The sequence below is a fragment of the Lactuca sativa genome, chromosome 6 (genome assembly GCF_002870075.4).
Source record: "Lactuca sativa cultivar Salinas chromosome 6, Lsat_Salinas_v11, whole genome shotgun sequence".
Taxonomy (NCBI): Eukaryota; Viridiplantae; Streptophyta; class Magnoliopsida; order Asterales; family Asteraceae; genus Lactuca; species Lactuca sativa.
The window spans coordinates 38,475,379-38,492,824 of NC_056628.2; the positions used below are offsets into that span (position 1 = coordinate 38,475,379).

At 37.7% G+C, this 17,446-nt stretch overlaps 1 protein-coding gene across 1 annotated transcript; it reads right to left on the reverse strand.

Annotated features, from left to right (window-relative positions):
- Positions 1–1,425: 1,425 nt before the first annotated feature.
- LOC111894214 (pentatricopeptide repeat-containing protein At3g16610) lies at positions 1,426–4,011 on the reverse strand. Its single transcript, XM_023890294.3, has one exon. The coding sequence runs from the start codon at positions 3,989–3,991 to the stop codon at positions 1,607–1,609; it is 2,385 nt and encodes a 794-aa protein (XP_023746062.1). The 5' UTR covers positions 3,992–4,011; the 3' UTR covers positions 1,426–1,606.
- Between the last annotated feature and the right edge of the window lie 13,435 nt (positions 4,012–17,446).

Consider the following 17,446-nt stretch of genomic DNA (forward strand, 5'->3'; position numbering starts at 1 on the left):
TTGCTTGCACTCTTATGTCTAGTGAACTAGTTTTTGAATGACTCATTGGTTCCGTACTTTTAAATGAAACTTGCTTAAAAGAATAGTTTACAGGTAATTGTGCAAAACTTCAAAGACGTAAAAGGTTGATGAGTTTTCACTTTGATGAATGATGTAAGAATATTTAATATTAACTGTTTTGTTTAAACTTTGATGTCATAATCTATGATAAAATTAAACTTGTTTATATAATAATATTTTAAAATGTTGGATTTTAGCCCCCTAATACCATTGTTTGTGTTAGGGCTGTCAAAATTGTACTACGGAAAGCCAACCAACATGCTAATAACCGAACCAAGAAAGTTGTAGCTAATATATTTGGTAGCCAACATGTTTGGTTGGTAGTACCATGCTAATTGAACAATCTTGATACATTAATGATATAACTCGGTACGGTAATGATACAAAAGTTTGAATACCATGATAATACCGTACAACGAATTCATTATATATATATATATATATATATATATATATATATATATATATATATATATATATATATATATATATATAAAGAAAACCGTAAATTTCAATTGTTAATTGTGTTTAGTTTTTACATTTTTAAGAACGTTATATAAGTTATTTGGTCGCATTAGTCAATAGTTATTATTACGTTAAATCATAAAACTAAAACCTTATTTTGTGTTACTTTCAATAAAATTCTTTTGTAAATTAAAAGAACTGCGTAACAAATTTCTTTACTAAACATCTAAATTACCCGATGTATTTGTTTATTTTAAAATCTTACAATTGACTATTAAAAGAAGTCGGTATGTACCATTACCAATTTGTACCAATCAAACTTATTGGTTGTCAAATATATTTGTACCAAGTATACTTGGTATGGTACCGGTAGCAAATTTTTTTACCAATTATAATTGGTACGGTACAAGGTTTAAGGAAAAACGAATTGGTACTATACCAATTCCACCCCTAGTTTGTGTTATGCCTTGGATCGACCCATCCTTTTTATGAGCAAAGTCGGTGGTCCTTAGGTTTCTCAGTCCCGGTTAATAATAATAATAATGTCCGATACTAATATGGAATAACTACAACAAACCGATGTTTGTACCATATAAAATTTTAGGCTGATAGCTGTAGGCAACGCCGATCGTTTTTGAGAAAAAGAAGAAAAACGACGTCAATGGAAGGTGGTGGTGGTAATGAGAAGCAACGCGCAAACGTATAACGCCCAATAACCATGAAGAGGGCGGTGTTTGTGCGTTACAACGCCCAAAATCTCCCCGGTGGGCGTTGCCCATACCCAACAGTCTTATAGAAAAAACTTTGATTTTTCTTTAAAAAATACATTCATACAAAAAAAAAAAAAAAAATACATGTACTGTTAAATGCAATTATAGTTGTATCACACAAGCCTCTAAAGACAAACAAAACATCGTAAATTTGCTTAAAACAATGTCTTTATGCATTTCTTACAAAAACCCATATACAATTACCATCAAAAACTCGAAAAACTTGAAAACATCCGAACAACTAATTAGTTGTTAACAATATTAAGAAAACTACATTGTATTTTTATGTGTAAACTATATACATTAACATCCTACCAAAAATCTCCACAATTACAACTTCCATCCTTAAAATGATGAAAACGAATCGTATCCCTAACCGTTATTTCTCTCTTCATTATCATACTCATATACTTCAAAGCCGTATGACAATCAACACACACCCGCAAATTCTTAGTCACAAAAATACTTTTTCCTAACCTCAAACTAACATCACCAAAAGCAACTGCCAACTTCTCACTATGATACAAAAGAATATGCCCTTTTTCCTCTTCTTCAACATCTTGAAGGACAAAACCATAATCTCCATCATACCCCAATTCCTTCATCCCCACTAGCAATTCATCTAACCTTCTTTTGATCAAAACCCACCATGGATGTAACTTATCTCCACCAACAAACATATGAACATTTCCATCTATTTCAATCCAACTACACCCCGGGCTTTTCTTGAACCCTTTCTCTTTCTGTATGACACGTGTACGTGCTGCATCATCGAATCTTTTTGCCGTGCTATAAATATTAGATAGAATCACAAAGTTTCCACTACTTTCATGTCCAAGAATCTGAATCTTTCTTGAAATTTCTTCACCTAAATTGAAATCTTTATGAATTCTACAAGCACCAAGAAGTGCACTCCAAATACGTACATCGGGTGTTAATGGCATTTCAAGAATGAACTCATGAGCCTCACTTAAAAGTCCTGCTCTCCCCAAAAGATCAACCATACATAAACAATGTTCGATTTTTGGTGATATTTGAAACTTTTCATTCATTGAATAATATAAATCTTTACCTTTTTCAACAAGTCTTGAATGACTACAAGCGGATAAAACACAAATAAAAGTCACCCCATCTGGATTAAAACCATGTCTTAACATATTTTCAAATAATTCAACTGCTTCAAACCCTAAACCATGTATACCATAACCAAAAATCATAGCATTCCATGAGATTACATCACGTGTATTCATTTGATCAAAAACTAACCTTCCTAGATTTATTTTCCCACATTTTGAATACATATCAATAATAGCATTACAAACTTTAGTTGATTTTGTAAACCCTTGTGTTATTGCATATCCATGTCCACATGCTCCATGTTTTAAAGCTGCTAAATGAGAACATGTAGGAAAGAATCCAATCATGGTTTCCATATCAGGGTTGATTCTTAATTTCTTCATATTTTCAAACATGTTAAACGCGATTCCAGCATCACCATTTTGGACACAACCAGAGATGATGGAATTGAAGGAAACCGTGTCTTTGAACTCCATTTCATTGAAGAATCTCACTGTGTCTTGTAAAATCCCACATTTTGAGTAGAGTGAAAGCAAGGTGTTACTGATTGTTAAATGAGAAATGAAACCTAATTTGATTGAATAACCATGTATACACCTTCCTGTTTTAATGTTAGTAAGATTAGCACAAGCACGAAGAATGGTGGATAGTGTAACTGGAGATATGTTGCCATTGTTGTTTACTATTGCTTGTTTGAAAAGCTTCAATGCCTCCATGGATGAATCTTTTGCAACACATGCTGCTATCATAGCACTCCAAGTTACCTCATTTTTGACATTGATTGTGTCAAAAACTCTTCTTGTGTAATCAAGGTGTTTACATTTGGCATACATGTCTAGTATCCCAGTTCCAACAACTACATTGTTATCAAATCTACTCCTTATAGAAAACCCATGTATTGCTTTTCCTTGCATCAACTCACTAGCTTCTCCAATAGCTGGAAGAATGGCGACAATGGTGGATGAATTAGGTCTTAATCCTGCATCCTGCATTTCCTCAATCAATTTCATTGTTTTGTGGTACATTCCATGAAGAGAACTTCCTGCAATCATTGCATTCCACGCCACCACATCTCTGTTAGACATTTTATCAAACACCTGGCGTGCGTCATCTAATAATCCGCATTTTGCGTAAAAATCAACCAACGCGGTGCAAACATAAACATCGTCGTCAAGAAACTCACTTTTCACGCGATCATGTATCGTTTTACCAAGTTCTATATCCTGTATAGCGGAACATGCTTTCAAAGCAAATGGGTAAGTGTATTTATTGGGTGTGACCCCTGATTGTGTCATTTCAAGATACAGATTGATGGCATGGTCGAAGGGTCCTTCCCAAGCATACGCTCTGATCAATTGGTTCCATAACAAGACGTTGTTCTTTCTTTCTGGGTAAGGAATTTTATCGAACACTCTGTGAGCAAGATGAAGATGGTGAAACGAAATGTAGACGCGGGTGAGTTTGTCCAGAATAATGGAGCTGTAATTGAGATTTTGCTTGAGGAAATGCTGATGAATTGTCTTGGCATTCGCAAGTGACCTTGATTTAATTGAACTTTCTAAAATTTGTAGGTAGAAGGTTGTGTTAGTTATGGAAGTTCTGCCTACAGCCGCTGCCATTGAAAATAACAGGACCTGCAGTCACTAGAGTTTTATTGCTTGTCCGAGACCATTATTCTTAAAATAAATAAATAAATAAACTCTGTACTATAACCGATTAAAGAAGGTTCAGTTGTTATGTTTTGATTTAGATAAAAATGTAAAATCGGTTCATGTGATTTGTAAAAAATTTATATATAGCTATGTTTTGATTTAGATAAAAAATGTAAAATGTTTATGTGATTTGTAAAAATTTATAGATAGCTATGTTTTGATTTAGATAAAAAATGTAAAGTGGTTACGTAAAAATCTGTATATTGCTATGTTTTGATTTAGATAAAAATATAAAATTGGTTGATATGATTTGTAAAAATTTATAGAAAAATCAAGTTTAAGTTTTTACGAGTCTTGACGAGTCACGCCGTTTGTAAGACGTGACTTAAGACAACGATTTTCTATATAATTAATATTTTTAAGATGGTATTTTGTTAAAACTTAACGACAAATATAAGTCTTGGAGCCATAGCGAAGCCATTGCGAGTTTTTTAGAACCTTGATAAAAAGTCTAATAAAAAAAATTGGCCGTTAAAAATTTGAAATGACTATTTTATTTTTATTATTCTTTTTCACATTTTTTCATTTTCGTGTGTATATATATATATATATATATATATATATATATATATATATATATATATATATATATATATATATATATATATATATATATATATATATATATATATATATATATATATATATATATAAAGAGACCAATCAAGTCAATATATTTCAAGATAGACTTAATGGAATGATTAATTATAATAATTATCAATGCAAAGAACATTATATTGTTAGGTTATATATATATATATATATATATATATATATATATATATATATATATATATATATATATATATATATATATATATATATATATATATATAAAGAGACTAATCAAGTCAATATATTTCAAGATAGACTTAATGGAATGATTAATTATAATAATTATCAATGCAAAGAACATTATATTGTTAGGTTATTCATATTTCATTCTTTTCTATTTCCGTTTTTCTTATATAGATTGTTCAAAAATAAAGAAGAAGGTTGTAGCCACTTGATGTTTAAAAAAAGCTTTCAATGATGAAATATGGCGTGGAGTCGAATATCATTGTAGTGTTCAATTAAATCGGATGAGCATATCATAGAAGTTGGAAGTTGCAAAAAAGTGTTGCAATCTGGTTCATAAATGCTACTAAATGTTGATTAAAATGTTCTTACACTGACAAAATTAAAATGATACATGGGTTATATTTTGTCCGTCACTTGCTTCTCTGTAACCAAGATTCATTTTTACGTTTTTGTTTCCTTCAATTGTTTTTCTGCTTCAAAAGTGTTTTTTTTGCTTCACAAGTGGTTATTGTAATTTAATTTAAAATTTTAGTTTTCTATCTATCGCAAAAAAAAAAAAAAAAAAAAAAAAAAACACATTAAAAAATGTTGTTATATCAGTTCGTCTTTGTCATAGTGTTTTAGATTGTAAGAACAAAATTATTGACAGGTATCAGTTGTCGTAATTTTTATTGTCATAATTATGTTCATCACCTTATTCTCAACGACCAAGAAGACTCGATGGCCATGTGTTGCAATGTTGCTTAAGACACCATAACCATTGGTTTAGCTAACATCTCTAAACTTCTAATTTTTTTGGAATTGACAATATAAATGAAGAGAATAAAAAACGAATAAAAAAATATATAGTTTAATTATATATTTTACATTCAATTCATTTGATGAACTTAAAACCAATGGGAAATCAACAAATTATTCCATTTCATTACATGTTAATCAAACATGTTAAATAATATTGTTCAAAATGATTTTAATTTTATATATTATTATTTTATAATTAATGTTATTGTTATACTTATTTGCAAAACATGTATTTGTCAAAAGAATAATTTTATAGTTTTAAGACAAATCATTTACCTTTTAGAATATTATTTTGGATTTTCAAACTTTTTAATTATGTTCAATTAATATAAAACTTTTCAACTATTTCATATTTAATATGATTATTTACTATTAATTAATTAGTTTTTTAATAGGTTTTAATTAACTTAAAACTTTAATGACTTTTTTATTTCTAACTAATACTATAATTAATGACAAATTAAATATTTTTCCACTTTTTCTTTCTATCTGTCTTCCTACCATTTTAGATGATGACAAATATAATAAAAATTTATTAATTTTTTTAAAAAAATGAAATATCCTCTTATATTTTGTTCCAACTTATCTTCGTGCTCCTATAAAATAATGACATGTGTAACCCACAAATTCTCTCTCTTAATATCATTTCTTAATTTTGACAGTTGCCTTAATCTAGCGAGTAGGAAGATTTGTATCAACAAAAGCTAGTAAGAAAAAGCAGGAGAATATATATATATATATATATATATATATATATATATATATATATATATATATATATATATATATATATATATATATATATATATATATATATATATATATATATATATTGTAACACTTGAATCCTAGTATGTGCTTATTTTGCCCTAGTTATAAAAACATTGCATTTTTGGTCCTTGAGCAGTATGCGGGGAATATCACTTGGTACGCTTAGTGTACTCATGCGAGGGTGGGACGGGACTCCGGGCACGTACGTTGGGCGTACATCCTTGTTTGTGGGGCGTGCATGCGAGATGTTGAAACCCTAATTTAGGGTGTTGTACCCTATATAAAGGCCTTAAGTCCTCATGGTTAGCCTCCTTACCAGCCTTCATTGCCACAAAAACCCTAAAATCGATCCTTAAGTCCCTTGGTGGTGTTCTTGAGCTAGTAAGAAGTTTTGGGTGCTCATTTTTGGTCCTTGTGAAGGAAGTGGAGATCTTGAAGTTGTCTTACTTGATGGAAAGGCTTTGGATCCAGAATCATCTTCTTTTGTGCAAGATTTCTAAGGTATCAAGTTTGAACCTTGACTTGTAGATATTTAGATCTCTTCATATTGTGCTTTGTTATGCTTTTGGTCCCTTTTTGGGTTGATGAAAGAGTGAAATCATTTTAAGGGCTTGATATTCCATATCCGAGTTTGTATTGGACTCCTTGAACATAAAGGTGCAAGCTTTATGAGATAATTGGTTGCATGCATGCATTAAGTCACTAATTAAGTCCCTTTTAAGCTTAAGAGCTTCATTTAGACATGCATGAACGTAAAGTTAACAACTTTATGTGGTTTTCCAGCTCAAGGAAGTCAGAGCTATGTTTTGGGGCTATGTCTTAAAGGATTAAGGTATGAAATGAAGTTTTGGCTGAAATAGTGAGTATGCTGGGTGTACAAGCAGGTATGCTTAGCGTACAAGCCCTCAAGCTAGCACGTTGCGCGTACGTGCTGAGTACGCCCATCATACTCAGTCAGGTGGGCTTCGCTTAGTTAGGCTTCGGAATTGGGCTTTTCTTTGGGCTTAATGTTGGATTAGGTGTCTAAGCCCATGACTATAATTGGTATGTACTTGACCCGATAGTAGCATGGTCCTTTTGGGTTGCCTTCACTAGAGCAATTTGACAGGATGAACTTTTGAGAAAGAAGTTATTTGTGATTTATTAATATATTATATGAATAATATATTAATTGAGAAATTATATTATTTAATTGGTATTGATCAAGAGTTAATTTGGAATTAATTTAGTGATCAAAAGACACTGATTAAATTTACAGGGACTGATTGGGTAAATCGGTAATACTTATAGTTTGGGCTAATGATCCATGTTGATTAGGGATGGACTAAATCTATGTGAGAGTCCATAAAGAGTTAATCCAAAGGGCCTATCATATGGATTATTGGAATACTTAAAGGCTTAAGTAAATTAGGGTTTTATGTATGAAACCCTAAGGATTCCACATTATAAATTGAACCCCTAGCCTTCCCAAAATCGGCCAATCATTTCTAAGGTGAAACCCTAGCCGATTTTGGTGCTTTCTAACCTCTCTCTCATAAGCCTCCTCTTGAATTTGATGTTTGTGAATTATTTGAGGTATCATATTTGAGGTACTAAGCTCTTGAAAGGCCAAGTTCTACAAGCTACAACCAAGAGGTATTCATCTAACTTGTTTTATGCTATAAATCTCAAAATTGTATGCTAGTTAGGGTTCATGCTTTGGAAAAATGAAAATTGCATGTATAACTTGAGAAAACTTAGATCCAAAGAATTAGGGTTGTATATGCACCATAGGATTGTTATAGTGCTCAAAACACATCAATTAATGGCTTAGGGCCTTGTTGGTCCACATGAATGAAAGATATTGGATTAGGAAAATTTAGTGGGCCTTAAGGTAGGGTCTATGGAAGGATTTGGGCCCAATTTGGAAAATTTGTCCATATGTGGGCCTTGGATGGATATTTGATCTTTGGGCCTTTATATTGAAAGTTTGGGTTTAAGTCTTGGACCAAAAATATGTAGGGGTAAAATGGTCTTTTTACACTAAGCATGGGCTGAGGAATATAGTTTTGACTCCAGTGGTTAATTGGGTGTTTTTGGTTATTGATAGCTTGAGGATTTGTCGAACTAGTAGCCAGGGATTTCATTGTGACTCAGCAATGCGAGGTGAGTTTCCTCACCATGTTTAGCGGGTCGAAGGCACCAACGCCGACCTACGATATGTTCTGTTAGATTACTCGTTGTTTCTGTGACACTAGTATGTGTATGTGTTAGTATCTTACTTGGTGGGGCCCAATGATGATCATGTATGTTATTATCTGTTATTATATGTGAAATGTTTATTGGCGGGGCCCGTTATGCAAGTTAAGGCAGGGCCCATTATACTCTTTGGGTGGGGCCTGTTATGTGTTTTATGTTTGGTATGCGGTATCTTGGGGAACTCACTAAGCTTCGTGCTTACGATTTTTAGTTTATGTTTCAGGTACTTCCGATTCCAAGGGGAAGAGCTTGTGATGACTGCATTGCACACACCACATGGTTTCCACTTTTGGGACATTACTATGATTGATATGATGTTTGATACAGTTATTTTCATTTGGGTTGTATGGACAATGTTTTGGAATAGTGTTTTATTTAAATTAAAAATGAAAATTTTGGATCATATTTTTTGGACGTTACAAGTTGGTATCAGAGCCTTGGTTTGAGGGATTTGGGCACACTCTCGGGTGTGTCTGAACTCAAACAGAGGATTTGGTAAAGTATTTCAAAAATAAATATATTTTTTAAGAAAATTGTTTTTCAAAAATACGAAAGGGAGTGGTGCATGCAATTAGCGAGCTCAAGTAAGTTTTCCCAAAATACCCCTACATGTTATCTGATATGCTTTCATCTGTGAATCTATGAATCACATGCCAGTTAGGACTAAGGATCCGCTTAGTTTTTGCATAATAGAATGCTAGGAGAGATGCCTTTGTATGCCTATTGTATGAGCTTGTAGACTTACATGCTAGTACTGATCAATCAGTGATAGGATGGTCTAGTTAGGTGATGATTGTTTCTAATTACTTGATACCCGAATGCTGCTTTCTTTGTGCTTTTAGGAGTTCTAACTAGTTTCAGCTATCTAGTAAGCGAATATGCTAGGTTACATATTATAGGAACTAAATAATTTTTGAAGGTTAGGTTTTAACTCTATTGTGTAGCTCTTATCTGAGTCCAACTGTTGTAGTGTGAGACCTCTCATTCGAAGAATTATTTGGTTTTACTAATATGTAATTATATTAGTGAGCTAGTTAGAGGAAGTTAGCAGGAGTTTATTCTACAGCTGATAGCAGAGAGTGGTGTGGAGTTTTCCCTAGGGAAACCTAGGATGAGATCTAGTGATGGGAGTCGTATATGTGAGGGAAATTGTATGGATATAAAGTGACTTAGTAGAGTCAAGGCAATCCTTGATTAAAGTATGGATAGATGTGAAAGGTAGTACGAGCCCGTACTACTGGAAGCAGAGGATCCGTACTTGAGTAAAGGAGGGTTGCGATGAAACCAGGGATCTTGTGGAGTTGTGATTCCCCGATATATATTTTGGTGAGCATTCTGATGGTTTGTCTGGTCTGTTTTTATTTCTAGTATGGTGACATTGCGAGGCAGACCTATTGGTAGTTCTGGTGCTGGAGAGGGCTGGGGCTCAGGATCTGGAGCCGTGCAGCTAGAAGACCAAACGAGAGAGTGCATCTCGTCTGAGATTACTTGCATTATCCTTGAGCAGACTCCTGTGATCTATGGCTCGGTCAAGGATGGTATTCTGGAGATTCTAGATGAGCGGTTGAGCGCCTTTCGCACAGAGGTTGTGGCTTTGGTTAGAACGCATTCGTTGACCTTTAGGGAGTTCTGGGGCATGTGGAGCTCCGAATTATCACGGGCGGACCCGATTGCGAGCAGGAGGTGATTAGTAGATGTTGCTAATGCCTTCCGCGTCAGTTGTTGTCCTGAGAGGGACAAGGTCAAACTAGCTTCCTGCCTTCTAAAGAACACGACACGGGATTGGTGGGAGGAGGTAGGACGTGTGGTGGGTGATGATGTTGCTGATGTGATGACCTGGGATGATTTCTTGACCAGGTTCCAAGCTGAGTTTGCACCGGTGATCGAGGTGCAACAGTTGGCGCGAGAGTTCGAGGATCTCTCCCAGACTACGGAGACCGTGGCTGAGATCACCGCTATGTTTTGGGAGAAGGAACTTCTGGTTCCATAGTATGTGGCGGATGAGGAGATGAAGAAGGCCCGTTATCATGAGATGTTGAGGAGTAACATTCGGCAGTTTGTGAGCTGATCCAACTGCAAGACGCTAGAGGATATGATAGCTCAAGCGAGGGAGAGGGGGATTGATCTGGAGATGGAGAAGAAGAGGAAGCCAGATTTTGTGTCGAGTGCTGAGGGTTCGAGAAAGAGGCCCAAGGTTGTTTATTCGAGAGGGAAGGGCCAGCAGGGCCGAGGCCACTGCGGCATGTGCGACAAGTCGCACAAGGGGACGTGCAGGGTGGGTGGTTATGGCTGCTTCAAGTGCGGCCGGACTGGTCATATTACCAGGTATTGTACTGTAAACACCACCATCACCCCAGTATCTGATCTGATTTGCTTTCATTACACTCAGAGGGGCCAAACGAAGGCCCATTTTCTGAGTTTGGCTGCAGCAAGATCGATGTTAGTACCCGCTCTTGCGACTCTTCAGATTACCGACAGCCGCTAGAGCCAAGCAGACGTGCCTATGGCGAAGAGTAGGGCTTTCCAGTTGATGGACGAGGAGGCGTGTTCAGCACCCAATGTTGTGATGGGTATGTATCTTCTCCTTATCTCTTTATTTATATTGAGTCGATTGCTTATGTTTATTTGTTTTATTTTAGGATCGTTCCTTGTGAACGATATTTCTGCATTTTTATTGTTTGATTCGGGGGATACCCGATCGTTTGTATCGCTTGCACTGAGCAAGAGATTTGTTGGAGCTCCTATGGAGCTAGATTGTCCTCTTGATATTGATGATAGGACGGTTTGGGTTGCGAGGGTTCATTGGGGTTGTACTCTCAAGTTATTTAGTGACTAGTATCCGGTTGATTTGGTTCTCATTACTTTTTGTGGGAACAAGGTCATCATGGGCAGGGATTGGTTGAACCCTAATGGGGCAGTGATTGACTATGAATAGCATTTAGTTCGGGTTCGGACCCCAGGTGGGGGAGAGTTGGTGATTCATTTAGAGAGGCCGCGATGTGGGTCAATTTTGTGTTCTGCGACGAGGGCCAAACTCTATCTTCAAATGGGTTGCTCGGGTTATGTCGCCTATGTCATGGATACCTGGGATAAGGGTAAGGCGACCGTGGATGAGATTCCGATTGTGTGGGATTACCCGGATGTATACCCGGAGGATTTTCCCGGGGTGCCTTCGGAGAGACAGGTGGAGTTTATGATTGATTTGGTTCCAGGTGCAGCTCCGAAAGCCAAATCACCATATCGGTTGGCTCCTCCCGAGACGTATGAGTTTTCTACACTGCTGCAAGAGTTGTTAGATAAGGGATTTATTCGGCCGAGTAGTTCTCCTTTGGGAGCACCGATTCTGTTTGTGAAGAAGAAGGACGAGACTTATCGTATGTGTATCGACTATCGGGAGTTAAATAAGGTAACGGTGAAGAACCATTATCCACTCCTAAGGATTTATGATCTTTTTGACCAGCTCCAGGGTGCATCTTGGTTCTCCAAGATGGATTTGTGATCGGGTTCTCTTCAGATGCAGGCCAGGGATAAGGATGTGCATAAGACTGCTTTCCGGACTCGATATGGTCATTAAAAGTTTGTGGTGATGCCTTTTGGGCTCACCAACGCTCCATCCACGTTCATAGATCTCTTGAACCGTATATGCAGGCCGATGCTGGATCGCTCTGTGATTATATTCATTGATGATATATTGGGTTATTCCAAGACTCAAGAGTAGCATAAGGAGTAGGGAAGTGCTAGAGACATTGAGGAGGGAGAGACTTTTTTCAAAGTTCTCCAAGGTGCGAGTTCTGGTTGCGCGAAGTGCAGTTTCTGGGGCACCTTGTCAACCAAAAGAGTATTCTAGTCGATCCGACCAAGGTCGAGGCTTTGATGCAGTGGGAGATTCTGAGGTCTCCATCTAAGATTCATAGTTTTCTTGGCTAGGCTGGTTACTATCGAAGATTCATCCAGGACTTCTCCAAGACAACTTTTCCTTTGACCTGACTGACCAAGAAGACGGTTACATTTCACTGAGAGCCTAAGCAGCAGACAACTTTTGAGACTCTAAGACAATGGTTGTGTGAGGCACCGATTCTGACCGTGCTAGAGGGTGTTGATGATTTCGTGGTTTATTGAGATGCTTCAACCACACGTTTGGGGACAGTGTTGATGTAGAGGGGTCATGTGATCGCTTACGCTTCAAGGCAGCTAAAGCCTTATGAGGCAAATTATCCGATGCATGATTTGGAGTTAGGGGCCATGGTTTTTTCCCTCAAGATTTGGCGACATTACCTATATGGGGTCCGTTGTACTATTTACACGGATCACAAAGAGCCTGAGGTACTTGATGGATCAGCCAAATTTGAATATGAAGCAACGTCGATGGTTATATGTGGTGAAGGATTATGATTGCGAGATCCTTTATCACCTGGTAAAGGCCAATGTGGTGGCTGATAGTCACAGCCGCAAGGTGGTCGCGGCTCCGATCAAAGACATGTGTTTGAGGATGACCGTGATTACTCCATTGTTGGAGTGGATTCATGAGGCTTAGGTCGAAGATATGAAGGAAGAGCATCGGAAGAGCGAGCGCATTATGGGTTAGGTGGTTTCCTTTGATTATGATAGCCGTGGATTGATGACTTTGCATAGGCAAGTTTGGGTTCTGTATTGGGGAGGTGTGCGGCAGATTTTGATGGAGGAGGCTCACAAATCGAGGTTCTCCATTCATCCCGGGGCAACGGAGATGTATATTGATCTTCGTCCTGATTATTGGTGGCCCAGCATGAAGAGGGATGTTGCATGGTATGTGGAGCAGTGCTTGACCTGCAAGAAGGTCAAGACCGAGCATCAACATCCTCACGGCAAGATGTAGCCGTTGGAGATTCCCGTATGGAAATGGGAAAACATCACCATAGATTTTATCACAAAGCTTTCCAGGACTGCACGCGGAGTGGATTCAATTTCTGTCATCATGGATCCTTTGACCAAGAGCATGCATTTTATTCCTGTTCAGGAGAGTATTTTTGCAAAGAAGTTGGCCGAGGTTTATATCTGGGAGGTGGTGGCACGTCATGGGGTGCCGGTATCGGTGGTTTCTGACAAGGATGTTAGTTTTACTTCCAGATTTTGGAAGAGGTTTCATGACGAGTTGGGCACTCGTCTTCATTTCCGTACAACATTTCATCTGCAGACCGATGGTCAGCGTGAGCGGACTATTCAGACTTTTGAGGATATTCTATGTGCGTGTGTGTTGGATTTTGGAAGGAGCTGGGATACGTATCTTCCATTAGCGGAATTTTCGTATAATAACAGTTATCACGCTATCATTCATCAACCTCCTTTTGAGATGCTTTACGGGAAGAAATTCAAGTCCCCAATTTGTTGGGGCAAGGTCGTTCAGCAGGTTATAGGGAGTACTGAGGTGGTACTCAAGACCACTGAGTTGATTCAGCAGGTTCGTAGCAGGCTCCAGATAGCTCAGAGTCAGAAGAAGTGTTATGATGATAGACGCTAGTTAGACTTAGAGTTCCAGGTGGGAGATATGGTTCTCTTAAATGTGCCGCCTTGGAAAGGTGTCATCCAGTTCAGGAAGCGGGGCAAGATGGACCCCAGGTATATTGGTCCTTTCAGGGTTTTGGCTCGGGTGGGCCGTGTTGCTTATCGTTTATATCTTCCAGTTGAGCTCAGTCAGATTCATAGTACGTTTCATATCTCTCAGCTGCAGAAGTGCTTGGTGGATGATTCCGCAATGGTACCATTGGAGGACGTTTAGGTGGATGACCGTCTGAATTATATTGAGAGACCGGTGGCGATTTTGGATAGAAATGTGAAAACCTTGAGGAACAAGGTAATCGAGCTGGTGAAGGTGCAACGGCAACACCGCAAGAGATCAGAGTGAACTTGGGAGCCTGAGGACGAGAAGGGAGAGCACTACATAGAGTTATTTGGGCCGGCGGACTTCGAGGACGAAGTCTGATTCAAGTGGGGGAGATTTGTAACACTCGATTCTAGGTATGAATTATTTCCAAAATGTCGTCATAATTCTCTTTGAACACGACGTGGTGAAGCCTCACCACGGCATGCCGGTAGGCCTTTGGGCCGCAAACTTTATTGGACCAAACAACGTGTTTTTGTCATTACACGACGTGTTGGTGGTTGGTGGAGAAACCCTAATTTTTAGGGTGTTGCACCATATTTAAAGGCCTTAAGTCCTCATGGCTGGCCTCCTTACCAGCCTCCATTTCCACTAAAACCCTAAAATCGATCCCCAAGGTATCTTCTTTTGTGCAAGACTTCTAAGGTATCAAGTTTGAACCTGACTTATAGATGTTTAGATCTCCTCATATTGTGCTTTCTTATGCTTTTGGTCCTTTGTGGGTTGTTGAGAGAGTGAAGTCGTTTTATGGGCTTGTTATTCAAGATCTGAGTTTGTTTTTGGAATCCTTGAGCATGAAGGTACAAGCTTTATGAGATAATTGGTTTCGTGCATGCAATAAGTCACTTTTAAGCTTAAGAGCTTCATTTAGACATGCATGAAAGTAAAGTTGGCAACTTTATGTGATTTTCCAGCTCAAAGAAGTCATGTCTATATTGTGGGGCTATGTCTTCATGGATTAAGTGCTTATTGGTTAAGCCCTTGCTCTATCAAGCCTTATGGTTGGGTTTTAGACCCTTTTTGGTAGTCCCTATGGGTAAAGTTTGAAACTTTACCCTTCTAAATATTATTTTGGTCTAGATCTGAGCTTTGGAGCTCTTGGAGTCGAAGAAGGCAACTTAATGTGTAAATCTGTTAGAACTCAGGCAAACACGACGTGTTTGCAAGTTAGCACAACGTGTTGGCTGGGGTTTCCCCCGACTATTTGGATGATGGCGAAACACGATGTGTTTGCAAGTCAACACAGCATGTTGGGTCAACATGGATTGTCGACCTTGACCTTGATTCTGTCTTTGACAAAGTTTGATCTAAAGGGGGTGCTGAGGTATTTTGAGTGGTGTCTAAGGATTGGTTACTGTTTTGATGTTAGGTTGAGTTGATATTCGGAGCCATGATCTATTCAACTATCGCTCAGATTCAGAGGTGAGTTTCCTCACCATGTATAGCGGGTCGAAGGCATCAATGCCGACCCATGACCTGATATGTTAGAATACTCTTTGTCTGTGTGATACTAGTATTTGTATGTGCTTGTATGCTTGCTGGGTGGGGCCTGATGATTATCCTGTATGTTATTACTTGTCATGTAGTATGAATTGTATGTGGGCGGGGCCCGTTATGTGAGTTATGGCAGGGCCGGGCGGGGCCCGTTTCGTGTTTATGTTTGTTATGCGGTATCTTAGGGAACTCACTAAGCTTTGTGCTAATGGTTTTCAGTTTATGTTTCAGGTACTTCCGGTTCCAAGGGGAAGAGCTCGGGATTAGTGCATTGCACACACCACATGGTTTCCGCTTTTGAGATATTACTCTGATTGTCATGATCTTTGATACACTTATTTTCTTTTGGGTTGTATGGATAATGTTTTGGAATACTGTTTTATTAAATTATAAATGAAATTTTTGTATCATAAATTTGGGACGTTTCACTCAGGTCAAGGGTTGTATTGAGGGCCTCTCTGATAGTTCTTGTCTGATGGAGGCCTTGGGGTTCAAAACATGATCTAAACACCTAATGGGGATCTAGTAGCCTAGGTTTTCACTTTGTGTTATTGTTAGGATGGACCATGAGGTTGATGACAAGATCGATGTTGTGCCACCGTGAGTCAAACATGCCTGTTGGCTAAAATAGGTTGTTAGGTTTGAAACAAACCTATTGTTTGTTATGCATAGTTATTGTTATGTTTAGATGAGAGTGTTTTAAGAGCAAAGTGGTATGAGTAGACTAGTTTAGTCTTTTTTATGGTTGGTTGTTGGTTCCTTGTATTCTTTCTTTAAGAAGTTGGTGACAGAAGACACGAGTATTTTAGGGTTCCCCTCATATAAAAAAAAATTAACTCTCATTCTAGGTCAGCTTCTTCAACCTCCACCTCCCTATCTCGAAACCCTTGACTCCATGCATGCTTGAGAGCCCATTTTCTTGATTTTGAGCCTTGTTCTTGGATTTTTAGTGGAGCTTTGGAAGAGGGAAGTTTACAAGGAAGCAAGGGAATAAGAAGCAGGTTTGGATTCAACATTCTCTTCAGCATTATCCAGAACTTATGGTGGCTTTCCTAGGTCCTCGAACTTCTGTTGATTGAAAAAAAAGGACCATGTTTGGTGTAATTTGTGTCCATGTTCAAGATATAGCTAAGGACTTAATGGACTTAGAATGCTAGATCTAACATTGGAATGGGGTCCTAATGGATAAAATTGGATACTTTATCCATTAAGTCAGTGTGGAAGAGTAGACATGGAAGTATGAGCTTAGGTCTTTAAAGAAAAAGCTCTTAATGAGAGAAATGGCATTCTGCCAGTAACCACGACGTGTCAGTGGGTATCCATGGTGTGGCGAAGTTTAGAATCATGACTGTTTTTTCTAGCATCGCCACTACATGGCCAAGGAGGGCCCACGACATGGTGTTGACTTTGATTAAGTTTACCGATGACTTTTTTTTATCAGTTTGACTTATGGTGAAACTTGAAGATTTGGGCTATTGATTAAGGCTCTACCTAGTTTTTGGTGCTAGTAGGTTCTCGGGAGCAATCAGTGTAGAAAGTGAGCATGTCGCGGTGTTCTAGGGTTTTCAATTTAGGTGAGTTTTCTCATTATACCCGTAGGTTGAAGGAACCAATGTCGG

What these genes read in the sequence shown, in the direction of transcription:
- LOC111894214 (XM_023890294.3), bottom strand. Translation starts at nt 3,991, where the DNA reads ATGGCAGCGGCTGTAGGCAGAACTTCCATAACTAACACAACCTTCTAC.